The sequence below is a fragment of the Mus pahari genome, chromosome 1 (genome assembly GCF_900095145.1).
Source record: "Mus pahari chromosome 1, PAHARI_EIJ_v1.1, whole genome shotgun sequence".
NCBI classification, from domain to species: domain Eukaryota; kingdom Metazoa; phylum Chordata; class Mammalia; order Rodentia; family Muridae; genus Mus; species Mus pahari.
Window position 1 is genome coordinate 21,631,818 of NC_034590.1, and position 26,806 is coordinate 21,658,623.

At 48.4% G+C, this 26,806-nt stretch overlaps 1 protein-coding gene across 2 annotated transcripts in view; it reads left to right on the forward strand.

Annotated features, from left to right (window-relative positions):
• Window positions 1–385: 385 nt before the first annotated feature.
• Window positions 386–26,806, forward strand: part of Nav2 (neuron navigator 2) — a 643,327-nt gene continuing 616,906 nt past the window's right edge. For both annotated transcript variants that reach the window (XM_029533095.1, XM_029533102.1), the window contains exons 1-2: window positions 386–490; window positions 5,215–5,858. In XM_029533095.1, the coding sequence (XP_029388955.1) occupies window positions 5,784–5,858 (75 nt within the window). In that variant the 5' untranslated portion in view covers window positions 386–490; window positions 5,215–5,783. The remainder of the gene's footprint in view (window positions 491–5,214; window positions 5,859–26,806) is intronic.

Consider the following 26,806-nt stretch of genomic DNA (forward strand, 5'->3'; position numbering starts at 1 on the left):
GGGAGACTTCACAGTCTGGACAGCTCCCTGGCGGGCTCCTGTCTGGGGAATTTTCGAATTTGGAGGGAGCTGCCTAGGTGCTCTGAGAGGTCGTTCCCTCTTCCGGTTCTCCAGTCGCTCTCTTTCTTGAATTGTCAAGTACAAGTGCTCACATACAGGTGCTAACAGAAGACCCCACCCACCCACCCCATCTCCAGAGGGGCCTTGTCTATCTTTCCAGTCCCGGGGCGGGGGGGGGGGGGGGGGGGGGGGGAGAGACTCCGGACTCTGAAAGGGGACCAGAATGGCGAGGCTGCTCATTGGTTGTGAGGCACCATGTGAACTGCACTGGTTGGCTGGGGGAAGGGAGGGAGGTGGTTTCCCGGGTAACGGGAGGGCAAGGAGCGGCTGTAGTGGCAGCGCTGGGGCTGAGGAGCGCCGGTCCGAGTACAGAGCGATACAGAGCAAGACTGGCTGGAGGCTGTGGCTTCGGAAGCCGGTGTGGGCACAGGTAGGACCCTGCGCTGCTTCCCTGGGGTCAAGCCTGGCCGGACTGCCCGCTAGGACCGGCCTGGGGAAAGTTTACTGCCCAATTGGATTGGCAAAAAGAAGAGGACTTGAGGATGCTCTGGGTGGGCTTGGAGATCTAGGCAGGGTGGGGTTGCAAAGGGGATTGGATAGGAGACCGCACCCTTACTCCAGGACCTTAAAGTAGGGGCGACGAGCCTGTGAGAGAACCGAATTGCATCACAGAGACCTCACAGGAGGACGCTCAGCCACCCATACAAGCAGGCCAGCCAACCTATCCACCCTTGTTTAGAGATGATCTGAGAAACTTCCCCAGCAGATGCCGGGCTAGCTGCGCTGTAACGTCAGACCTTGGTTATGAGCTCCGCTGTACACTTTCTCAGGCCTCTCGCAAAATTGTGCACACCTCCATCCGGAGTGGGCGTGTGCCCCTTCTCAGTGTAAGCGTCCACAACAGCTTCCCATCTCCCTGCGCGCGTTCTTGTGTTTTTTGAGTGCTCCGCGTGTGTCTCTGTCCCTACTCTGTGATTGTCTCTGGGTGTGTGCAGGCGTCGGAGTCCCTTCGTATTTGTTGTATTTGTGTGGGTGTCTGGGAACATTCTCTGAGGTGGTGTGGGACTGAGTATCACTGGTCCTGGCTTTTTCTGTTACAGTCTGTGTTTTCTCTCTGTGTGTCTTTTCTGTGTGCTGGTTTGGGGGTATGTTTATGGGTGGTTTTATGTCAGTGCCTCTGTTTCTGGCCACATTTGTCTCCAAATATAGGTCTGGCACTCATCTCTGTGTGTGTCTCTCTCCCTGGGGATGTGTGTGTCCCTGTGTGTGATCTGAGCAGCTGTGTGTGTGTGTGTGTGTGTGTGTGTGTGTGTGTGTGTGTGTGTGTGCAATGCCTGTATATGTCCTGTGTCTCTCCTCTGCCTTCTAACTGGTTCTTCCCATGTCAGCAGGAGAATGGGGGTAGGTTGGTAGGAGCCTGAGCTGGGACACCAAGCCAGGCTAGGTACTGTGGTTCTCTCTCACACACTCCGCTCCTGGCAGCTGCGGGCTATATAGGCAAAGGCGGCTAGCTAGCGGATGGGGTTGGGGGGAGGCGCCCGAGCACTGGAGCCCGGCCCTGTGGGGTACATCCGCCCAGCCAGCTCTTTTCTTGCAAGCAAAGGGGCTTCAGTGGCAGCAGCAGAGGCAGCCTGCACCGCCCAGCTGGGGCCCTAGTGACTTATTTTTGTGTGCGATCCTTTCTTTTCTTGAGGAAGAGGCACAAGCATGCTCTGCTTGCTGGCTTGCTCAGATAAAGGCACGGGGGTTGGCGGCTGGGTCAATCGTCTGGCAAAAGTGCTTGGCGCGCAGACTTCTTTGGAGCATCCTGCCCCACACCCTAAGTCTCAAGCCCACCATAGCTCCTTGGTACTCTTTCACACACCTCAGCAACTTGTCTATCACTCAGTTGATAAAGGGTTAGGTCTGCACGAAGCACCCCTGGTTCTCTTATTGACACGAGGAAGCAAATGCTGAACTAGGGATTCGCTCCCTTATAAAATGGCATGGGTCAGGCATCCCTTTCACATCCCTTTGCCTTTGGTGCTGGCTGGAAATCAGAACCCAGTGCTGCTGCAGGGGAGCAGGAGATCAAATGGATAGTGCCTGGTTTTGAAAATGTAGGGGAATTAAGCAAAGTGTGGAAAATAAACTCAGGTTTTAGCATCTCTGCAGGAGTGTGTCCAGACTGGAAGCCTTAACTTGCTGCTGTTTAGTAAAGGAATCCCATTGGCCGTTCACTGGGACTGGGGCTTCCTACAGTAAAGGACCTCAGTAGTACTCTGAGGGAATCTCTTTCTTAGAGACTAGACCCTGTCTTGTGCCTGGTGGGTTGAACCTGAAAAATAGTCCATTATACCCCTATTTCGATTGTTCAAAGGGAAGCAGGGATAGGTGTGTAGTGGGAAATTGAAGCCCTACAGAATCTATTTTGGGTCCAGATGCCCTGGCAGCGTGTTTGAATTATCTGCAATATGACTAGGCTTGTCTTCTGGACTTCTGGATCATGGAGCTTGCCCACAAGGCTCCCCAGCTTACCTGATGGTCTAGGCTTCTCCTCCTTCCCACCTTCCACCTCCACTAAGCCCCTTGCAGAGGCTGACCGGCTGATGCCTGGCTGACTCTGTGGTACTTGTGCTGAACAGCTACATTTCGGGATCAATCCAACAGGCGCATTCACTTTCTAACGATCCAATTAACATTCTCTCAGTCCTGCCTCCTCCTCAGCCTCCACCCTCAAGTGCACTGAAACTTCTGGAGACTTCTCTGTCAGAGCCCGCATCGGACGTGGCACTGACAGCGGCATCCCCCCCTGAGTGCCCTGCGCCCTGGCACAGGAAGGCAGTGGCCCCCCAGAACTGGTGCAGACTGTCTTCTAGAGAAAACAAAGGCTTGCAGGAGGTGTGGCACATCTTCCCACTCCCCCGCTGACAGGGAGGATACTTCTGTGGTGACAGCGTCTGTCCCCCATGTGCTTTCAGGGTGTATGCTTCTGTAGGTGTGATGGGATGTGACAGGGTCTCACCCGGGAGAGGGCTGGCTCAAGCCTGGTGGAGGGGCCAGAGCTGTTCTCAGACACAAGCAGAGGCCAGGGCTGGAGGAGATCCTTCTGGGCACTGGGCTTCCCCCCCCTTTCTTTCTTCTTTCTATTATTATTCATGAGCACAGCCAGGAGCTGTAAGTGTCTGATCTTTCCGGAGCAGCTTCAACACAGGTGAGAATTTTCAAGCCAGACTTAAGTTCAGATTCCAGACACATGGCTTCTTAACCGTCTTTTGTTTTAGAGAAGTTGCCTGGCTGCTCTTGTGCACTCTTTAGCGTGAGGCAAGCTGACTGGCACATGACAAAGGGGTTCACTGAATACGTGTGTCAGTAGACAGCATAGAAGAGGCGTTCGACGACCTTAGCAGGTCACACACTAAACGAACATTTTCCTTTAGTCATTAGCATCATCTGCACTTTATAGATGAGAGAGCTGGGGCTCAGAGATGTTAAGCTACTTGATGGAAGTCACACAGTGAGGCAGTTGCAGAGACTCAAACTCTGCTACATCTGCCTGAGTCTTCTATTTAGGTCTCAGCTGGACAGCTGGATAAGGCATTACCTAGGGGGGCAATTTGCTAATTTCTTCAGATTGTGCTCTGGAACTAAGGCTCGGAGGCTTGCCTTTGCTAGAAATCTCTTCTCTGTCAGAGCCCGCATCGGACGTGGCACTGACAGCGGCATCCCCCTGAGTGCTCTGCGCCCTGGCACAGGAAGGCAGTGCCCCCCCCCCCCCAGAACCGGTACAGACTGTCTTCCTGAGAAAACAAAGGCTTGCAGGAGGTGTGGCACATCTTCCCACTCCCCCGCTGGCAGGGAAGATACTTCTGTGGTGACAGCGTCTGTCCCCCATGTGCTATGTCCAGGATGGGCGATGTCCAGGGTGCTAGAGGGCAGCACCAGGGTACCTAGCTATTTCCTGGGTCCATGAAAAACGTCTGAAATCTTGCTCTGGGGAAGTCTTTTCTGGACTTTCCACTCCTCATCAATTCTTAATCCAAATCAGAAAGGGGAAGTATGACTGTCTGAACTCTGTGCTGGTCACACTTGTCAGGGGTGACCCTGAAAAGCCATACTTCCTTCTAGAGCATCTCTCCCACTCCGGGCTTTCTGTTCTTGTGAGAACTGTTACCAGCTCTCATCTCTGCCTTTCAACCTGATTTGCCACTGAGCTACATGGAAGTTTAACAGAGTTTGGTGACCAAGGGTGACTTCTGCCTCATTTCAAAAACGGCTGCTGGTCAGGACAGCTGCAAGGAAGGATCTGGGGGCTTCTGTCTTAGGCTCACTCTGCCAGGCACTAACTGAATTGAAATGGTTTGGTAAGAAATGTTGGTGGGAAACTTTTGAGTAAAGCTCTCCAGCTCCACCCTGCCCACCTGTCATCTGCCTCTTCAGCCTTTGTCTCCTGAGGTGCTGATGTTGAGAGGAGAGATATTTGAGATTGTTGACTGAAGCATCCTAATGATGCTTCTCAGACCTGACTCCACCTCTCAAACCGCCCAGTGAGAATGTTCTGAACACAGGTGCTCTTCCCCTCTTCCCTTTCTGTGGCTCTCAGAGCTTCTGTGACGTCAGGCAGGAGGTAACCCGTGTCTACTCTGCCTGCTGGTTCCAGCAGGGAATGCAGCTAGTTCTGAGGCAGAGTTGCTTTTCAGAGAGATGTCTGTCAGATTGACACTGCACTTTCCTCTCCTGTGGCCAGGGAGTCTTACCTGCCACACACCATCTCTTACAGCCGAAGGAGTGTGTGTGTGTGTGTGTGTGTGTGTGTGTGTGTAGATGTTGTTGCTTCTGGCCTCAGGAATCATTCCCTCTTTCTTGCCATCCCATGATGCCTTATTGCTGCTGTGACAGTAAGCCCTACATGGGTTTGAAAGATAACTCCTTTCCAGTGCTGCCCAGCTATTTCAAGAACAGGAGAAGTGGGGGAGTCTATGAGCTCCACCCCACCCCCCACCCCAGCCAGGTTGCTTACCCATGGATGTGACCAGTGTTGGGTTCAGAGAAAGATTGATGGCGGTGGCTGGGTCCAGGCCTTGCTGTGTGGCTCCAGATGGCAAGCAAGACAGCTCAAACATCACACTTCACCACAGGCAAATCTGACCATTGAGCTTTTTTTTTTTTTCCCAGGTCTGGGTCTCTCTGCATGAAGGAAGATGACAGCCAGGAGGGGAGCTGCAACGGAGACAAGCACTCACAGGAGCTGTGAGGAGCGGCTGGCAGAGAGGCGTTTGTGGTGATTTATAGGAGCCAAGGGCTGCAGAGAGGGATGTGGATGTTATCAGCTCGGTGGATTAAATGCCCATTTACATTGTTATTGATATATAAATTATCCGTACCAAGCAGACAGTGAGGTAAAGGATTCCTTGGGCAGGGATGGGGCACACACCCCAGGATATGGACTCTTCTTTGCCCAAATATATCCATGGGGCTCTTGTAAAGTGAGTTGCTACCCTGAAATTGAAACCCTGGACCTCATCCTCGACATGTCAGCGACGGCCTCCTTCATCCCCAAGGCATCCGTGGCAAGCCAGGTCCCCGAGTGGCTTTCAAGAAGATGGCAAGACCTTTGAAGAGATAGCACAATCTCCTTTCTGGTGGGGACCTCCTCGGGTGGTGTGCACAGGTCGTCGTTGTGTGGGGCACTTGGTTCTGCTGTGGATTTAAACTATCACCGAGGAAGATTTTATGTCTGGGAAATGGAATCGATTTCTGAGTCAAGTCAACAGCAGAGGAGAAAGCCAGTCACTCACGGCCTGGAAGATCAAAAGAGGGTAAGTGGTGGAGCTTCATGTCGTGTTTGCTGCCCGTAGCTGGAGTTGTTACGTGGAGTAAGATCTGAGTGGTCCAGAGAACAGTGTTCACGGACCGGACCTGCCTGTGTTTCTCTGCTGAGGAGGAGGTGTGGTTGCTCCTGACTTCTGTGTCCTAGTGCTATGCTTTCTGCTTTGGATAGTTGGAGGTTAACACTTGAGATAAATGAAAGGAAGGAATATGTTACTGCCAGGACCTAAGAAGGCAAAGGTTTATATACAGTTTACAGAAGAAAACCAAAGTTCTGGTATCCTCAAAGCCAAACTGGGCTCCTTTGCACATCAGTCGCTCTGGGCAGTGTGCACATTTAGCCTTTCTGGGAATGGTGCTACCGGCTGAGCTAAGGTTTTGTTTAAGGAATTTTCTGTGTTGTCTGCTGGCTCTTGTGTATATAGATCAAAAAAATGCACCCCATGGACTCTCTTGTCATTTGAAGTGGCCCATTGAGTGCAGGCCACTGGCTGTGATTGGTCTGAGAGCCTCATTCACCCAGGAGTTGCCTCTGCCAGCTAAACTTCCACTTTTCTTCAATAGTGAAACTCACTGGGGAGGGATGTGTTGTAGCTGATTGTTCAGGAAGGGAGCTGAGGCTGGGTCTTCATCCACCTGCCAGGCTGTGACCAGAGGCTAATCAGGGTTAAACTTGTTCGTGAAGGACCAGAGTCTGTGTTTGTCTACAAACGATCCCTGTGTTTCCATTGAGGTGTTGGGAAGGCACTCAAAGTTGAAGGTACCCAAACTTGTGTCGTTCTACCAGGTGAAGAATGAGGTACCTATCATGTCCCCTCCCCTTGTGAATTTCAAAGTTCAAGTCTCCCAGTGTGTAATATGCATGGCTTTTTGATTCATTAAAATATTATGTTTTAGCTCTCTCTCTCTCTCTCTCTCTCTATATATATATATATATATAGAGAGAGAGAGAGAGAGAGAGAGACACCCCTGAGACTGGGCCTCTTGTGATTCAGGAAGAGTGTCCCATCTCAGGCAGCTGGGGAAGTGGGACTTGTTTTTTTTTTTTTTTTCTGGTATTTGGTTTGCCAAGTATAGAGCCTGCTCGACCTTCAACTCTAGTTTCTATAGGAGCTTTCCCAGAGGTAGAGGGAAAATTGATTACAGTGAGCAGTCCCAGGAATGCCTGCGTTCCACTGAGTGTCAGCCAAGTTTGGGATCCAGACACTTAGCAGAGGAACAGTTGAGACCTCTGACACCATAGAAAATTTTAATTGGGCTGCTACACTAAGATAATGTGCAATTATGATGGCTCGTCCTTGGCTAGGTGTAGCTGCTTGCATTTCCCATCTGTTCTTGGCTTGGGCTGGGTTGCTCCGCATGTACCACGGAGCCTCTGGAAGGAGAATACAACCCCAAGTGAGGCTCGGCGGCAGCTGGGGTAACATCAATTGGTCATGCTCAGCTGACATTCATTTTAACTTGAACTCTAGCCGTCATGGTGATTATTAAATTTATAATGATATATGTAAGATCCATTTTAATGGCTCTCCATGCTCGGGTGAGCCCTCGCTTGTGCTGAGAAAATAAAGCTTAATAGAGTATTACATTTCATTTTCTACTGAATTTTCTGGGCAGAGGTTGAAACTTGGCTTAGGAGGAATTAGATTGTTTTCTCTGATAGGCATTGTGATCGAGTTCCACGTTGCTTAAGAGTGAGTCTGGGCTTCCAGCATCCTGCCACTGCAGCCGCTTCTGTTGGCGACAGCAGCTTCTGTTGTGTACATGTGTGTGTGTGTTTGTGTGTAAACACATGCCCCATTTGCATCAAGTGCGAAGCTAAACAAGCCTCCCAGCGTGCAACCTGGAATGTCTTGTCCACAGAGCTGAAAGGCAACTCTGCAGTGTGTTGGCTCCTACCTCAAGTCAGCTGAGAACTCCTCTTTTAGGGGACTGGCTGAGAATCCCACAAATGCATCTGCTGGGGAGCTGGGGAGCCAGGGGACCAGGGAGCTGGGGAGCCTCCACCATCTTGCACAGGTTACCAGTGAGCCTTTGTGGGATGAGTGAGAGGTACTGCAGAGGGCTAGCAAGCATTACTTTTACTGTATTCCCTACTATCTTGAGCAGCAAAAGATGCCTCTCCTGTGCTTGGTGGCAGCTTCATTCTGCTTGTGGGTTCTCTATGGATGGAGCAGCCGGTTCAGAGCCCATCTGGGATTTAGTCTGTGGAGACCCACATTCTGTGGGTGCAGAGTGCCATGAACTGTGAAAGGAGAAAGCTAGGCTCACTTGCCAGCGCTTGTTTGCCCTCGCCTTGTGACCCTCTTGGATCTAACAGAGTCCAGTAATATCTAATTACAGGGTTAGTATTGAGATCAAGTGAAATAAACACACGAGGAGTTTGTTGTTGGTAGACATTTGAAAAGTGTGCTGTATATCTTTGGGGTGGGTTGAAACATCATATTACTCTTTTTGTTTTAGAGGTCTACTTGGGATTGAATTCGAAATACTCAAGCTACACTTATGCATTCAAATTTAAATATTACAGAAACATATAGAGTAGAGAGGGTTTTTTGTTTTTTTGTTTTTGTTTCCCCCCCCCCCCAATTCTAGCCAGGAGCGATGACTGTCAACAGTTTGATCTGTTCAGGTGTCCTACCTGTACCCTATGGATCACATGTGTCCCAAGGTAGGAATGGTGTAGCCTAGCATCCTTCAATGTCACTTCACAGTGTCACAATGCTGGACAGCCCTCAGTTACACCTGGGGTTTCAAAACATTTCTTTTTAAACAATTGTTAATGGTTCGTGTTCCTTCATAAAACAAAATCACATTGTATAACATTTTAGGAAGCTTGCTTTCCTAAGGTAGTGTGTGTATTTGGCTCACTGCACACATACTATGCCCCGCCTTTTATAGGTGGCTATGGGCATGCTAGAATTTCTCATGCACGTGGCCTGTAGAGTGTTTCAAGCCCTGGGATTTTTGTTTGGTATTACAAAGTTCTATTATTCTATCATTCATGTATTCCTCAAGGATCAAAGATGGGTCTCTACACAGAAAGCATGGTTCTAGGCTCAGGTTAAGCTAGACAGCTGTGGCCTCCTCCTACCTGAAGATTACATGTGGTACCTGTACTCTCTGATGCCACCTCAGAGAGGCGTATCATTCTGTCCACTATGTGCATCTGTGGCCAGTAGCCACAGCTGACCGTGGAACACTAGAAATTCGACAGGTGGGGCTGAAGACCTAGGCTTTCAATGCTGTTCATTTCAGTCAACGTAGTTCTAACAACCACACAGCTTTAGTGGCTACCATGTTGGGAAGTTGCTTTCTGAGCAGTAAGAAACCATCAGATAACATTGTCTATTTGTAGACCTCCGGTCTCTGCTAAAAAAAAAAAAATTAAAAAGGAGAGTGGGGCAGAACGGGCAAAGGGGCGATGTGTGTGTGGGGGGGCAGTAGGCTTCAACTTTATGATAATTTTTAAACCTCCTTCTCATGAAAGGTATGTTAGATCCAGGAAAGCAGAGGCCTCTAAAGCTCCAGACTGGTGGATATTTAGCCATCTTATATCTCGGTTCAGACCCCTCACAAACTAAAGGTATGTGAGGTCTCTTTTAAAAAATCAGTTAACTTTTTCAATGTCTGTAAGCATTTTGCCTGCATGGATTTATGTGTACTGTGTGCATGCCTGATACCCGTGGGTTTCAGAAGAGGCTACTGGATCCCTTAGAAATGGAGTCCTTGGTGGCCATGAGCCACCATGTAGGCTGAGAACTGAACTCAGGTCCTCTGTAAGAGCAACAAGTGCTCTTAACCACTGAGCCATCTCTTTAGCCCAACAGCTCTTACTCTGAGCCTATGGACGAGTTTGGGCATAAGGGGCTGCCTCTCTAAGGCAGGCTCTTTGCGGTGGAGACCTAAAGGTGAGTAGCAGCTGGCCATGAGGACGTCTGGAGGCAGCTGCAGTCACAGAGTCACAGGTGCGGAGCCTGTACTGGGGGCAGGTGTCATTCAGAGCTCACAGAGCTCATCCCTCCTACGTTGGCAACATCCCTTGATACTACCTGCAAATGGCAGATCCCTCTGCCTCCCCATCAAATTCAAATCCGGTGCTGAGTCAGGAACAAGGCAGAGAGGCCCCGGGGCTGCAAATCACCACAGACAGAAATCCAGTGGGTGAGTATGGCTGCATGCTGAGAGTCCACTTACCCAGCACAGATGGGAGAAGTCAGACTTCCTGACAGACAGCTATTGATCTATCAGGGGGAAGGACTTTTTGAATTGATTTTTTTTTTTTCCTCTTCTACTTCTGCACAGAACTGTGTCCTCCACGGCAAGATTTCCCATGGAGGGTGAATGCTGGAAAATAAGCTCTGTTTCGGGCACTTCAAAGGTGCTTGATGACTGAGCGGTGACAAGGATAGTTTAGTTTGAATATTCTCCGGGCTGTCACCTTCTCAGCATGAAAGCTTCCCAGAGCCAGTTTTAAAAATGACTGTGGAGAGGGTAGACTCAGGCTTTACGTAATTAAAATGTGTAGGGTTGGCTGAACTGCTCTAGATTGCCAATCAGTGCCCTACTAAGGGGGCATATATCACCAGGCTACCTTGCCAGCTTTTCCTTGTATTTGGTATAATCCCAATTTTGACTGTTCTGTCACATGTGGCTGCAGCTTACGATCATTCCACCCCACAAAGCCACTCTTTTTTCATCCTGTCACCCCTTCTAAGCCACAGTTGGTCTGGCCTCTGTGTCTCCTCTGACGTCATACCTGGAGAGTGGCATAGCATTGTGGTTAATTCTCTCCCATACTTTACCATCCAGCCCTGGCCAGATGACTCTCCCAGAGACTAGCTGCCAGCATCCCAATTAGTGATTTCCCATTTGTCCCTCCCCAGAGGCTACCGTTCCTGGCCCCAACTGGATACTTCATTATACCATGTCTATCCTTCAGGGCTCCATGACTGAAGCTGAAGACCTGCTAGAATCTTTTGACCTCAGTCTAAACCTGGAAGTACTTGGTGACATTCCTTAGCTGTGTCCCTGGTGGTATTGACATATAGTTTATAAGATGTCAGCACCATGCTAGGCACCATGTAAGTAGTATGTAGAGGTTGCTATGACTAAGTTCTTCCATTCCCTCTACACATCTCTCCTTTCTAGACTCTCATGATTTTTCTCAACAGTCCTCATGTTGCCCCCCCCCTCATAGTCTTTTACTTATATGTCATAGCACTCCCTGCCCCACAAAGACTTCACTCCCAGGTCACTCCTCCCTTTCTCACAAAGGATGGACCATCCATCCTAGTATTTACCTTGCTCAGGAGCAGCGAGATAGCTGCTCACTGCACCCTCCTGGGTCCTGGATGCTTTCACACATCATAACCTTGGAGCGAGACAGTTGAGTCTTTAAGGGAAGATGCTGATCTTGTCCATCACTTTCCCTCCTGGAGCACAGGCTGCTCCAAATACAACTTACTTAAAAGATGGAAGGGGGCGTGTTGTTTTGGATCCTCTTTCCCTTTGATGATGAAGTTGAGTTTGGTCCTTCTAGATGTAATATGTTTCCACTCATGGGTAGTGGGGAGAAAATAGGGTTCATGCAGCCACTCAGGGAGGTTCTGAGGAGGACTGGAGACACCTGATATAGTAGATCAGACAGGGTCTAGGGAGAGAGTGGTCTCTGAGCAGATGTACTGAAGCACCTGAGCGAGCACCACTGCTTCCATGGCTGGAGGGAGCAGTGGTACAGGAGGAATCTGTTGAGCTGTGGGTGGAGCATCTTGAAGCTGTGATGCCCTCTCACTCTTCTCATGGTGCACGAGCGCTGGAGCTTGCTCTGCATCTGTGGGTGCATGGCACTGGTTATTCCTCCTTGTCACAAAGGGGACACAAGACCCACAAATGTGCTAATCTTCCTGAGACTAGATGGCCACATTTAGTGAGCTTTGCTGAAAGTATTGAAACATTGTATCAATAGGCCAAGAACCAGGAGCGGGAGTAACATGTGTCAGGCACTTGCGGTGTCTGGGAGCTACTCGGAGTTTCTTTTACTTTACTCTCTCAGTTCTGAGTTTTAAATTTGTCTGTTTTGTTTTCTAGTGTTAAAGATAGAACACCAATCGTTGTGCATGACAGACACACTAGCACTGAATTGTGTGCCCAATCAGTCCCCTTCATAATAAGGATAAGTTTCCATAATCCTCTTTATAGAGGCAAAACATAGGCTAAAAGTTAAACAGTTTGCAATGTCTGTGAGGCTCTAGGACTTCACTAAAATCTTACCTTTTTGTTAAGTTTCTAGGTCTAGACTTTTAACACGATTGTCTTTATTTCTTTTTGCTGTTGTTCATGACTACACACATGTGCAGAGATGTGTGTGCATGTATGTGTGTATGTGTGTGCACATGTGCATGCACATGCCTGTGCACAGTGCATGTGTAGCATGCAATACATAAATACACACATTCTGTAATGGGATTGGCCTACATGATATCATACAGGTATCACCTAAGACCATGTCCACAGCACTCTGTAAGTCAGGTTCACTAGCCACCAACCTACTTGAGGAGGTGAGTTACAGGCTGGTGACAACACACACCTTCTGTGGAGTAATCTTTTTCCACCAGTGGACTGAGTTCTCAGGTACTATTGGTGCCTTTTGGTCAGGTGCAGGGTAGGGGGAGAGGGCTGGAGAATGATAAGCTTGGTACCTACCCTCATCCCTAGTCATCACTACCAATCCACTCAACATTTATGGAGTACCTGCTGTCTGCCATCTAGCTACTGTCTGATGGGCTTCAGTATTAATGTCACGGAGGTTGTGCCAGTTCAACCAGTTGTGTCAGGGATATTAGGCAAATGTCCATCTGGTTTGGAGAAGCCAAGAAAATCTCCTTGGAGGATAAGTGACCCAACATCTACATGGAAGGGACTGAATGAGAAGCATCGTGGGAGGTGGGAGATTAAGCAAACAGGTTCCAGGAAAGGGGTTGCTCTCTCTGTGGGGTTGCAGCTAGGGTGCCACCATTATAGATAGAATCTGTCCTGCCAGAATTGATGTGTTGAAACTCTAGCTCCCTCACCCCCACCCAATGTGACACTCATTGGAGATAAGACCTTTGAGAAGGCAATTAAGGTTCAGGCCAGGTCCTAAGGCTGTGGGCCTCCTCCAGTAGGATTTGAGTCCCTGGGATGTAGGCAAAGTGCAAGGCAACATGAGGGAGGATGAGAAGGCCACTGACTGCATATCAAGGGGAGAAGCTGGACAATGCAAGCTCCTGTACCCTCTCCTTGCCTCCAGACTGCAGATCTTTGAGGTACTGTGCCTGGTTCAGCTATCCAGCATGTGGAGTTTTGTCCTGGCAGCTAACGCCAGCCAAAGAGCTAAGAGGGCAAGTTAAAGGTGATCTGACCATAACTGCCTGTTCTGGAAGTTCCCTGAGGCCACTCACCAGAGCTGATGTCTTCCGTGACAGCATGGAGCTCCCTAGGACACATTAGGAGATCCTGGGATCATTTATTAATGTAGGTGAGGACAGAGGGAAGAAGAGAGTAGGCCCAGATGCAAGGTAACTGTCCAAGGTAGAGGATTTACGGGATTTGGGTGTGGTCTATTTGTGTTCCAGGTGATAGGGTCTAGAACTTAACTCCACATCAGGGAGGATAATGACAGATAGCCTGGCACAGACAACCTCAGATAACATCCTCAAAAACAACTCCCATGCCTTGGAGACAGGATCTCTCATTGGCTTGGAATTCACCACTTAGGTCAGGTTTGCTGGCCAGTGAACGCCAAAGAACCTCCTGTTTCTGTTTCCCCAATGCTAAGATTGTAAGCCTGTGGCAACTATGTTGTGTGTGTGTGTGTGTGTGTGTGTGTGTGTGTGTGTGTGTGTGTGTGTGCCTGTATATGTGTTCTGAGGGTTTGAACTCAAGTCCTCATGCTTGCAAGATCACTTGAGTCATTTCCCCAGGCTCTGGATTGTGTTTTTCTAATGCCTTTGGGGTACGCTGTGACCTACACCCAAACCTGTCCCAGGAAAGTAACTGATGCTGTCTCCATTTGATGGTTGGGATACAAGAGCTACAGACAGATACATGACTAGCCAAAGATCACATGGCACATTAATAATCAAAAGTAGGTGACCCCTCCTTTCTTTTTCCCATTTACAGTTACTTTCCAGGGAGTAAAACAGCTTTCCTTTCAGCAGAAATGGGTGTTTGTATTTTATCACTTTAGCTACATTCTCACTGGGGAAGACGATTTGGTGGGTTTTTGGAGAGCTCATTTGGAAGGCACCAGAAAATGTGCTTTGTGTTGAAAGTTGAAACATAGTGCCGGCACCTCGTATATGACCACTCCTTTATTTACAGCTCACAGGAGTCCCGTGAGGACCCCTTGGCACATCAGCACTGGGTTCCCTCTTGCCTTTCTGTTCTGCCCACATGGACTTCTAGAAACCATGCTACAGAGTCCTTAGAATGGAAGAGGGCAGGGGACGAGTGATAAGGAAGCAGCGAGCAGAGCCGAATCTCCTGCGTCTTCACCTGGCATCCAGGGCTGGCATGTTCATCAAGCCTTCCTTAGAACTCACTTCTCCCCACTTCTCAGAGCGGCCCTCCTTGGTTCCTGCTTTAAACGAGCTTCAACAGTGTTTTAAATGAGAAGGGGAGCCATAGCAAAGCCACCTCGGTTGTTTGGTATCCTTGCCTACATAGCTGTGGACGTTTTATAACCTTTCCAGCATCCTTCTTCAAGGCAAAATTTAGAAATCTAGTAATGGCAGCCTGGAGAGGACCCTGAGACACTGCACTGGCCATACTTAGGACAGCACTTAAGCACTGAATAAAAGCTATCATTAGCAGTAGTTAGCACAGCATTTAAGTACTGAATGAAAGCTATCAGAATTATTAGGCTTGAAGGTCTCTAAACTTGGCAGAAACCCTCTCAGTAGCATATTTGCGAGGTAACTGGGAATACTTCTGGTACGGGGCTTTGCTTTTGGTGAATTGTGGTGACACAAAATTCCCTCTGATTTAAACCTCATCTGCTGTGAATCTTTCTGAAGGCAAGTTCATGGCCAGGCTCCTCTTTGCGTGACATTCCTACAGCAACACCCTTTACCCCATCATTCTGCTTGCCTCTTGCATGGGGACTGTAGGCGTCTGTGTAGGTCTGAGACATCCCTTGTAACTCAAATTTCTGCTGCAGTGTGCTTTGTGAGTGTCATCTGCTCTGTGGCATCCCCTAAAAGCCAAGTAACAGGGAATGTCTGGTTACCTGGGGGTCCATTCCAATCCATCAAAGTTCTCCAGAGCTACCCAGGTCACTCTCTCCTGCAGCTTAGATCAGATTTTTGCATGCCTGGGGTTTGAATCAAAATAATGACATCTCTGACTCCTATCCTCGGGGCATTAAATTTTAATCTTCCTTCTCTTTGGGATAATTAGAAAGAGAGAGAGAGGGAGGGAGATGTGGGGGCTGGGAAGCAAACTGGGAGGAGACGTGGATAGCAGAGGCCAAGTGGGGATTTCTTCAAGGCGGCTTCTTCCAAAACCAGGAAGCCACTCTGAGGACTGGTGGCTGCATGCTGAATCCTTTTGCAGGGACAAAGGACTGGGCCTGGGGCAGGTGGCAAGGGGGACAGGCCAGGGTGACTCCTGACAGGGACCTGGGGCAAGAACCGTGCATATGAGCTAGAGAAGGAGACTGAGAAATCCTGTCAGGTGATCATGGGACTTTTGTCTTGGCTAAGCTGAGTGAGCAAAAACCAGGCTTCTCAAAGCTTTAGTTGTTCCTAGGATCCACATTCCCTAGAGGACTTGATAGAGGGCCTTGTGACATAATAGTCTGCATCATGATTATAGCTACTTCAGTCCTCTGACCCCAGCCCTTGTAATGTTACCACAGAGACAACAACCTGGCCATCTGGGAACATCAGGCTCCTGTTGACTTCAGAGGCAAGAGGGGAGGGCTCATTCTGGGCTCCCTAAAGGGTGGGTTGGGTGGAGATGAGATGAGAGGCTCCCTGGGAGATTCTAAGTGCATGTCAAAATATTTCTCTCTTTTCCATCTGTGGTTATAATTTAAAAATCCAATAAGCAAACGTCCTCAATTACACGAGCCGACCTCACCGGAGGCTACAAAGTAGAACAGAGCGTTGTAGCTGCCAGCCTTTGTGCATCTTAACATGTGTAGCCCACCTGCCACGGCTGTTTGGGCTCACTCTTACCTGAGTCCTTAGGTATTGTGGTGGTTTCTATATAAGGACATGCAGTACATACGTTTGCCTCATAGCAGAGGATCGGGAGATACTTGTTGAAGGAATGAGTGATGGTAGACACTCTGAATGGGGGCAGGTAAAAAGAGGCCTCCACTTTAGGGCTCCACTTTGATTATGATCTAGAGTTGGTGTCAAAACAATAGCAGATTAGAAGGGAAAACGTTTCAGATGCCTGGGTGTATGAATGGAGAGCCGCATCTGGTCTGGGCGCCCTGCCTAGGTGTGGCTGTCTTGCACTCTTAAGTCTTGCAATCTGGCTTTCCTCTGCTACTGGTACAGATGCCCCTTGCTTTCTGAGCTTCCCTACATCTGTGGTGATGATAGCATAGAAGGTCATTCTGTGGATAACAATTTGGGGGAACAACCAGAGGGAGAACAGTAGCTCAGATGTACCCCAACCGGGAAGCATTGAGGAAACTGGTGCAAAATACCTCCTTCCACACTGTAGGACAGATTGTCAGAAATGCAGACAGATGATGTAGCCGTCGGTAAAGAAATACCTAAGCTCTCCTAGAGGAGTCTGTGGAGCTAGGTTCGTGGTGCTCTCTCTCCATCCCAGAAATTCTGAGAAAATAAGAATGGCATTCAAGAGAATCATTCTGAGCAAAGAGACCAATTTCAGGTCATCACTGTGTCAGACACACTCAGGAAGTGCCCACAACCAGGCAGCTTGAAGGGCTGGCTTCTCACACCTCTGTGGTGTGGAGTCCACTTCTCTACAACTCACTGCTTCAATCACCGCCCCATCCTGTCCCTTCTTTCCAACATCCTTTCTCTCCTGCTTTTTGGGGCTGACTTCAGCAGCCCACCAGCTCCCATCTGCAGCCCACCAGCTCCCACCTGCTCCACCTTCACCCTTCATTGTCTGCTTCTTAGGAGGACCCCAAGAACTTCATACAGACCCATCTCTTATGGAGAGGTTTGGTGGCAGACTTCCCCCTTCACGCTAGCCAGGCTTTGTCCATTGATTCAGTCTTGACCCAAGGCTTACTTATATTTACTTTGAGTGTTTGTCTCTGTGTATGTCTGTATCACCTGTATGCCTGGCAACCATAGAGGCCGGGATGCCCTGGAATTGGAGTAGCAGATAGTTATGAGCTGTCAGGTAGGTGCTAAAGACTGAACCCAGGTCCCCAAGAACAGCCAGTGCTTTTAATTGTTGAACCATCTTGATAGCCCAGGATATTTACATTTTTAAACAAAGATGATCTAGAAAGGTAAGTTAGCCTTTGGGATGGGCTACTGTTGAGTTCTGTGTCTGTGCCCTGGTTATTCAGTTATGGCTAATGTTGGGTGTGGAACCTTACCTTCGAGGGCGAACCACTCCAGAAGAGGCATGACTGGATGAGCAGTGATAGGCCTCTCTATTTGATTGGGTAAGATTTAATATAAGAAGGGCAGAAGAGGCTGAGGGACAGGAGGGATGTTCAACAGTGAGTGGTCCAGAAATTGTCTTGTAAATATGTCTTCCTCGATGGAACATCTCTGACCTCACACAGCTCACAGCGTGACATCACATGAATGAACGACATTACGTGAATGAACATCAACCCAACATCTGCTTAGGTTAGCTGACAAGAAGAACATAACAGAAAGGCAGAACTCTCCATAGTGGAGAACAGGAGGCTGGGTGGTGAGGAGGGAAGACCTTGGGCCGTTGGAAGTCTGGGTTTGGATCTTATCTTAGCATTTTTTTTAAAGGCTTAGGGAAGTTCCTTGAGCTCTATGAAGCTCATGGCTTCACCTACAAATTGGAAATCCTGACAGCATCATTATGAATAACTTATATATGTAAAGGACTTAGTGCGGTACCTGGGGACCTTGCTTCCATATACATGTTGGCTCACTCGGACCTCTGATAAACTGTACTTTGCTGTCGAGGTCCTTGTAGATCCCACCTCTCAGCCTGCCACCTCCCAGTGATCCAGTTACAACTTGTTAGTCACTTCTTGCCCTTGGTCCTTCTGATTCTACTCTGACACCGTTTTAGCTTTTTGCTGGAGTTAGGGATATAGGTCAGTTTTCAGGGGAAACTTGTACTTGGGAGATGTGGCAGGTTACAGCCGGAATGTCTTCTGCCCTAGACGCCTCCCATGATCTTGAGTTATTGCGGCATGCTGAGGGAGGCAACTCACTCTGTAGACAGAAAGTGAGGGGGCTTGATGAGGCGAGTGGTGGATGTGTGTCTTCCCTCCTCCTGTGGCCATCAATCATTGGCAGGGAGCACATAGGGCATCGAGAAGGAAACGGCAAATAGGCAGTTTGCATTACTAGAACCACGTGAAGCCCGGTCTCTATGGTAATTGAAAAATATCTAATCTCTGCTGCGTCCCTGGAGCATCTTCCCTGTCGGATTCCTGTGGCGTCTCCAAATCTTATCAACGCATCTGAGGAGGTGGAAGGGAGTTCCTGATGGAGCTGCTTGCGCTGTGAGAACTAACAGCAGCTATGGTACCTTCTTTTCTTTTAACTGAGCGGTACTATGTGCCGAGCACTGCAAGAAGCATCAGAGTGTGTAGACCACAGGCACCCAAGCCTGAGATTCAAATCTGCCATTTTTCTGACATGTGATCGGGACTGGCTTGGCTAGTTCCCCTGTGCCTCAGTTTCCTCATTGGTAAAGTAGAGTAAATAGTGGTCTCCCTCTTCTGGAGCTGGTCTGAGTGTGAGACAAACCCACAGCCCTTGGGAATGTGTCTGGTAGATGTAAGCACAATGTGAGTGCGAGAACACAGAGCCTGTGGCTGCTGCGCTTTCTCAGAAGTCAGGCTGCAGTCCTGCAGCCCTCTCTGTGGGACAGACTGCTGATAAAGTGTGCCGTGGCCTTGGATACTCTCCATCTCTCTCAGAACTACAGCTCTGCTCCCCTCCCTACTTCTCAGATCCCAAGCAACCTTGAATTATAGCTAGACTTCGTTAGTGCCCTTCTGACTTCCAGCTTGTAGACTGGGTTGTGGTATGGAGCTCACTGCTGCCCTGAGAAAACCTAAAGGAGGCACTCATTCCCTTTGTTCTCAGCATCTTGAGTAGAAATGACTGAATTGAAGGGCCTGAGTCCATTTAGGACTATGTGCTGATTACCTACAGCCATGATACCATCTCTCCTAAAGCTCTCCTACCTCCACGCTGCAGCATAGATATAGCCATGGGCTTATACAGTCATCTGAAGGTGAATGTCATCTCATCTTATTTTCTATAGACAACTCCTGTTTCTTTATTGCAACAGCCCATAATGTGGTCATCTTCATTGAGAATCCCTAGGTAGAGTTTCCCTTGAAGCTGCCAAGTGGACACAAGATCAAACTAGTATTCAAACCCAGGTGCTCTGCGGTCCTACTGCTGTGACTGGTTTTCTACCCACAGAACCCTTTGAACATCTACCACCCAGACTGCCTCCCCTCCCCACCCTGGACAATGCTCCAGTGCCAGATGTCTTGGGTTCCAATTTAGCTCTGGAATTTCCTACCAGAAACTTTCGTTAGATCCCACAAGATGACGATGCAGTTCTACAAGACTGCCTGTACTGCAGGTGACAATTCCAGGTTCTGGCCACCCCATCTTTCTGACTAGCTGGTGTCAGCCAGGGGTTTCCATGACCATTATCTCTTTGGATTTTATCATATCCTACAATGGCTTACTGAACTCTGGGAGAAGTATAAGGTGTGAGGGAGCCAGGAGGGAGCACAGCTCTCCGTTGACACCCAACCCTCTCAGTACCAATGCTCACCACCCTGGGCTCGCTTCCCTACTGTTGATTGCTTTGATGGAAGTTCCATGTTAGAAACAGTTAAACCATTGGCCATTCACTCCATCTCTAGCCATTCTCCCCTCCTTAGAGGTTGCAACATGATCACATGATCAGTCTCTCTGGTAGCCAGGCTCATCCCAGAGGCAGCTAGGGGTAAACTGATGGTCAGCTCCTTATTAAATGACAAAAATATAAATAAAGAAATAAAAAAGTACAAACAACAGTCACCAAAAATAATAATGACAGCAGACACTCCTTTTGGCCATCACCTAGGAAACTACCAGTGCTTTTTTAGATCCTCTTTGCTAGGCACCAAGGACAGGGCATACCATAAAAGCCAGCTGGCACCCTTATTACCATCTCATGGAAGGAAGACTACTTAATGCCAGAGTTGCATGGCCACTCCGACATGTGGCCCGTGCTTAACCATCATCTTAGGCCAACTGTGCCTTGCCTGGCTACCAGAGAGCAGCTAGTGTCACTGTACCTGTCCCCATAACCCTAATTCGATTCTAGTCACGTGTGAATGGGAATCCTGTAGCTTGTCATAATATTTGTGTTCCTCACAGTGTCTTTCCAGAGCCCAGGAGCTCCTGCGTGAAGAAGGGAGGTCAATATTTACTGGAGCAGAGAAACATCAAGAGTCCACAGTGACCCAGCAAACAGAAACCATTGTGAGAATGTAAGAGCCAGGTTCAATCATGGATCCCCAGTGTTCAAGTCTCAGGAGCTAAGGACCCATTATCAATCATATAAAACAGAGATTTGCGTTATAAGTGATGTCACCCGGAGTTCTCTTAAATGACTTCACAAAGAGATTGTCACTGCTTGTTACATTCATGGAGTTGCTCTCTGTGGGAAGCTAGGTTTTCCCACATGACCAGTCTGGCTTTTGTTCATCATTTTCCTAGGGAGATATTTGGGCAAAATGTTATCATCATTTGTGGCCCTGGAACTTTCTTCTTAGGGCAAGAGACACATTTATTTCTCTTTGGGGGAGAACAAGGGACAAATGAGCCCAAGTGAGGTTGTGTCAGGTGTGTTCAGGGCCTCGAGGGGATGGCCATAGCTGTGCTCGAGTATCTGAAGCCAGCAGCCGTGGCTCATCCTTCACCCAGTCCACTCTCCTCCAGCCAGCTGCCCCCAGCCACTCTTCAAGATGCAGCTCACACTTTTGCTTGAAGCCTCTGTTTCTTACTCCTGTTCTTTCTTCTCTGATTCCCTTCAGCGCCCCTCTTTCTGCACTGTATTCTTTCTGTTTTTTTTTCTCTACCTGCAGCAAGGTTTTAGTGAACCACTTGCAGGCTAAGCATGTCAGCTGTGGAGTGTAAATGACAGAAATCCCTGCTCAGCGATCCGGCTCAGCGATCTTCAGAAGGTCACCCTACCTCTCTACGTGACTCAGCATCCCTCTTTTTAATGTGGGAAGAACCATGCGTGTTTTTGTCCTGGCCTTCATCGCAGGATCAGTGTGAGGCAAAACTGAATGAGGGCCAGGAGAGAGTGACCACGTAATCGAGAGGGTGACCAGGAATGGTGGTGGCCTTGGCAGCCACAGACTGGTCCGTGCTCCCGGGCAGTCTGTAAGGTGCTGACAGGCAGAAACTGCTCAAGGCTGGTTTCTTCCCCCCCCCAAGAGCTGATCTTATGCTGAAGGTCTGCAGTACCCCGTAGTTATTCAATGGGCTTGAGCAGGATTCTGAAGTATGCTTCCATCCCATCTGCTTTACCAAATGGCATTTCAATACATTTACCTTTTGCCTGGTACTTAAACCCATTTTAGAGAGTGAATGGCCAGTGACTAGCAAAAGGGCTTATTCATGTTTGTCTTCCTGGAGACCTTGGCTTCTATTCAAGGCCTGTGTCGTTCCAATCCCCACTCTTCCAACTAGTAACCTCCAGTGACGAACTCAAGCCTAGAAGGGGTGTCGTCACCCCTGATCAGCGCCTGTAGAAGCAGCCAGTGAAGAGGAACCCGGGGCAGCTGAGGATGGGAGATGTCAGCCATCAAAATTATCTCCCTTTCACAGCCACTCGAAAGAGCTCCAGCTGCCCCTTCCCCTGGGGGATGACCTTTGCCCTGAACCAGTGTGATGGGCCCAGCTGGGGGAAGAGGGAGCTGTCATCACGGGTCAGGTTACCAGTCTAGTCAGCATGATGACAGGGTGGCTCCTATGAGCCCCCATGCTGCTGAAGGGCACAGATCTTGAGGCACAACTGTGCCCAAGGATGGCCCATGCCCTCCTGCAGAGGCCTTTCTTGTCCTGAATTCAAGTAGATAGGAGAGTGAGTAGGATGGCTTCCCCTGACTGCCTCTTTCCTGCCCAGTTCTCCTAGGCCAGGAGAACAATTTGCAGCTCAGGTGTGCCAGAATTCCCTAGCTGGAGGAAACCGTGGAGCTATGAGGCTAACAGACGAAGTATTTCAGAGGAGCAAGGCAGAGAACGCCCTGCAAGAGCTAAATGGAATGGAATTTCAGTTGAAACCCAGACATCTCCTTACAAGCAGGCCCGCGTGCTCTCCAGCCTCAAATAACTCATCTGATAAAGCAATGGATGATATCTGTGATGCCAACTGAGAGCCCCAGAGAGCCCCCTAAGAATGGACCACAGAGAGGGGAGATGAGGATAAGAGAAACCCTACCCGTTTCTTCCTCAGTGTGACTAGACAAGCAGCAGAGGCTGCGAGCTGCAGCCCAGCATCAGCTGCCATGTCTCTCCTGGGCTTGTGAGTGCTCTTCACTTTGCCTGGGGACTGTGCAGGGCGTCTCCCCTTTGATCCAAAGATCTTTAAATTCACGGTCATCATCCTATAGACAAAGCACCATTGTTTCTGGAATCATTGAACCCAGACCTGGCCCTCCATCCAAAGCACACAGGATGCTTGTATGGCCCCTCTGCACTACTGACCCACTCTTCCTTCTGCCAGGAATCCCATTTGCCATCTGCTGGCCTGTTCACCTTCCTGAGGTGACCTTGGTGGTGGCACTTGTCACAGGGCAGTGTGACAATGAGCTTGTCAAGGTTTCAGGCTAAGTCTTAATCATTTCTGTGTTTCAATGGTCACATGTCTGGCACACTGTGAGTTCTCCAAGAGGTATTCACCAGAGGATAAAAGAATGCACAAGCAAACATAAAGGGCATAAGATGCTTATGATGGTGGCCTTTCCAAAGAGGCTGCTACCAGCTCTGTTAACAGGACAGAAGGGCCCACCCATGGCTTTTAGAAATGCTGTCTTCTACTGCTATGGTCTCACTTTCTCCGGAGTCCACATAGCTGCCAGCACCATCCCAGCTATGTGTCTATCCTTGAGGGCATGAGGACCAGGAAGTCTTCCTCCGTGACACCCCAGAGTCTGAGATGGGAGGTCTGTATGAAGTACAACTTTTGCTATTTTCTTGGCTCTGTCCTTGTCTGACATCCTTATAGAATCTAAGACCCCAGAGATGCTTTAATGAAGACATCACTGCATCGCCCCCAGAGCCCTGAATAAATGACCCCAGTGTGTGTTCATTCATTCACTCATGCATTCATTCAGCCCAGTTCCCTTCCATTAGGGCCCATAATCACAAAGTGACTGTCTACAACTTTATCACTCTCGTGGCTCCAGTGTCACTCTGAGCAGGCAATTAGATTTTCCCAGAGGCCATATTTGGGGGTCAAGAGGGCAGGCTGATGGAGCATTGACAAGTGCTCAGATGCCGGCTCTAAAATACACAGCAGAATCCTAAAGTAATAGACCGCCACTCCATACACACATGGGTCCCCAATATCCGGTGGCAGCTTTGGCAATATGGCTGCCCTCTTTCTTCCCCCTTAGGCAGAGAACAGCTGGTTAGACCAGAAGGCTCTGCAGGAGTCACAGTCCCAAGCATGGCAGTCATACTAATTTGTTCATGTGTAGAAGAAGAAAAAAAAAAAAAAAGAAAAGAAAAAAAAACAACAACAAGCTTTCTCCATTCTCCCTGATGAGTGTTGGATGGATAAAATAAGGCAAAACGGTGGAACAGTGAGGGGATCCAAGTTTCCTTGTACCTCAGCAGGACTGTGAGAAGCTAGAACTGGGTCTAAATGTCCCCAAGAAGCCCTTCAACACCGTGAGTCTGTTTTTCATCCATTTGCTACCAAAGGCTGTGGCATTAGTCCTTTCCCCTTGGTATGACTGTTAAAGAGAATTGGATAAAGTCATGTCTGTGAAGATGGGAAGTTCATCCATCCCTATTACACACTGGGTGCTGTTATACTTCCTGTTGTGTAAACAGAGGGCTGTGTTGCAGGGAACCGATGCACTTTGCACAAAGCCATAGCTAATGCATTGCTTGAATGGGTTGTCTAGCTTGGGAGTCCCAACTTCTCACTAGTTTCACTCAAATACTTTCAGATTTTAGCTGTGTGGCATCAGACAGGCCCCTCTCCTCTCTGACACTTAGTGATACTTGCTGAACTTGAGATCTGGGGCCTGGAGTTTTGCTAATGTCCCTTTTGCCTCCAACTTCCTGGATCCACAAGCACACTACAAAGCTCACTTCCTCAAGCTTGAAGGTTCTTGAGAAGGAAAGGGTAGGACCATTTGCAGACTGAAGCTAAGAAAGTGTGGTGGAGGGGCGAGCAGACTAAAACAAGGACCTGAGCATCAGAGCTGAACCTCAGAAGAGGGGAATGGATGCTGTAACACAAAGGCAGTTAGCAGGCTCCTTGGTGGGTTCAGCAGGATGCAATTATAGTTCTTAAGAGAGAGAAAAAAAAAGGCTAGCATATGTTTTTGAGCAAACTCAACAGATGCTGGGATCTCGTGTCTGTATTCTTCAGGGAGTGCTCCATGACTGATTTGTCTGCAGCACCTTTGTACAGCACGTTGAACAACTCATTGCAAATCAGTTCCTTGGGTACCGTTTAATGAAACTTTCATCGGTGATTCAGATTATTAATCTAAAAACCGTTATAAAATGACCACAACTTTATCTCTGCCTGCTCTACACTGTTGGATAACTAAGATGGATTGTTCTTTCTGTATTTAAGGCTTAATGCAATTGTCTTCAGAAAGAACCTCTTGGCCAGGCCCCATCATGGGAATTGAGCGTCTGATGCACTGCACAATATTCTTTGCAAACTTTCTAACTTCCTTGAAGATTTTCTTTGAGATTTGTGATGTAGAGATAGCTTCCAGAAGGTTCCCTGCCATCTAATACATACTGATGTAGAGAATCAATGACTGATTGAGGCAGTTCGGGGCTTTTTTTTTTTTTTTTTTTTTTTTTCCCTAAGCATTGTCTGTTCTGGAATAGTATCTGGGAATCCAGGTTCTTTTCAGACTATTGAGATACCAAGAAGTCAAAAATAACAAGTCTAATTTTCTTTGGTAGACACCAGGCATCTCTCCTTGCTGGAGCTCTAACTAGTCTGAAAAACTTCCAGGTGAATCTACAGAATCACGTGGCTTTTATTCCTAAGACCATGAGCAGGCTTCTGGGCTTGTGTCCCTGTAATGGGTACCTCAGAGGCATAAGATTTCCATAATAATGATCAGGATTAATAATAATGTTGAGGATTGCTGAAGATAGAAGCCGCAGATGTGTTGGATTTGGGAGGAGCATCAGCCTTCAGGTTATGCCCAATGGCTCATAACCTTCCATGATTTCATAGCTATCGATCTCCCCTCTCCCCAACTTGTTCTCTGATTGGCCTGCTGCCCACAACCCATAATTGCTCCAAGTCACCTCTTGACCTTTCCCTTGCTGAGCCTGATTAATAACACACTGGACACATTTCCTTGTTGCATCCAAGGAAAATCCAATTTGACCCAAACGGGTGAAAGAATGGGTAATGAGGACCAAGTAAGATCTTTATGCTGGATAAGCCCTTCCTCTGGCTGGCCTGGGGAGATGGAGGTGGGAGAAAAGGCCAGGATGTAACCTTTGTTCAGTAAGTTTTCCCTCCAACTCCACAGCAGAGTCTGATTCTAATGACCTGTAGTCAGTTACCGTGCAGGTGAGAGAGCATCACCCAATGCCTGGAGTGTAAGCAGTAAGAATCCCATTGTGTGCAGCTTTTCTGGTAGGTGTTTGCCCAGACAAAGGTTTACACTAAATATTTTGGGTCATAATTATGGTGTAAGGTTGGGATATTTAGAAAGGAATAGAGGAGGGGAAAATGGAAGGAAGCAAGGGAGGGAGGGAGGGAGGGAGGGAGGGAGGGAGGGAGGGAAGGAGGAAAGAGATTAGTTGTCTCTTTTCTGTTTATGTCCTAAAATGGCTTGGACATAGACAAAACAGGAACTAGACAGGTAAGCTTGGAGTTGCCTAACCACAGAGAACATGGTGCCCATGTTTGGTGGCTCCTCGTTGTGCGGAGATTCATCATTTGTAGTTGCTCTGAGGGTGGGCTTTGCTGGCAGTCCACGGTAAGGACACACACACCGGGAGATACAGCTGCTGAGCTTGTGCAACAGTCACCAGGCAGGCTGTCCTTGGAGGCTTGAGGGGGCTCTATGATGTCCTGGGAAATGTGTGTTTCCTTGGCTGGTTTCTCTGAGTTGCCCTTCACCTCATACTTACATCATACGAGGTTGAGGATCCTTTAAGACCTTTTAGTACAGGCACTCACTTTACAGGGAAGGAAACTAGGAGTTTCAGATAGCAAGGGGCTTGATCCACGACACAGAGCAAGTTGTCTCTGTCATCTTTGCTATTATTAGAAAATAATTTCAGGAAAAGAGAATTATAGTAACAAACTTCATCAATAATTTATTGTATACCAGGACCTGTGTGATATAGGTTATGCCATGTCATCAACAGAAAAAACCCCGACAGATTAGCACTGGTTTTTATCTCCATCTCCTCAGGGAGATAATGCAGTTCTGAGATAAAAAACTGGGGTGTAGTAAATAATATTAAAAATCCAGGCTCGGGGTTTCTTC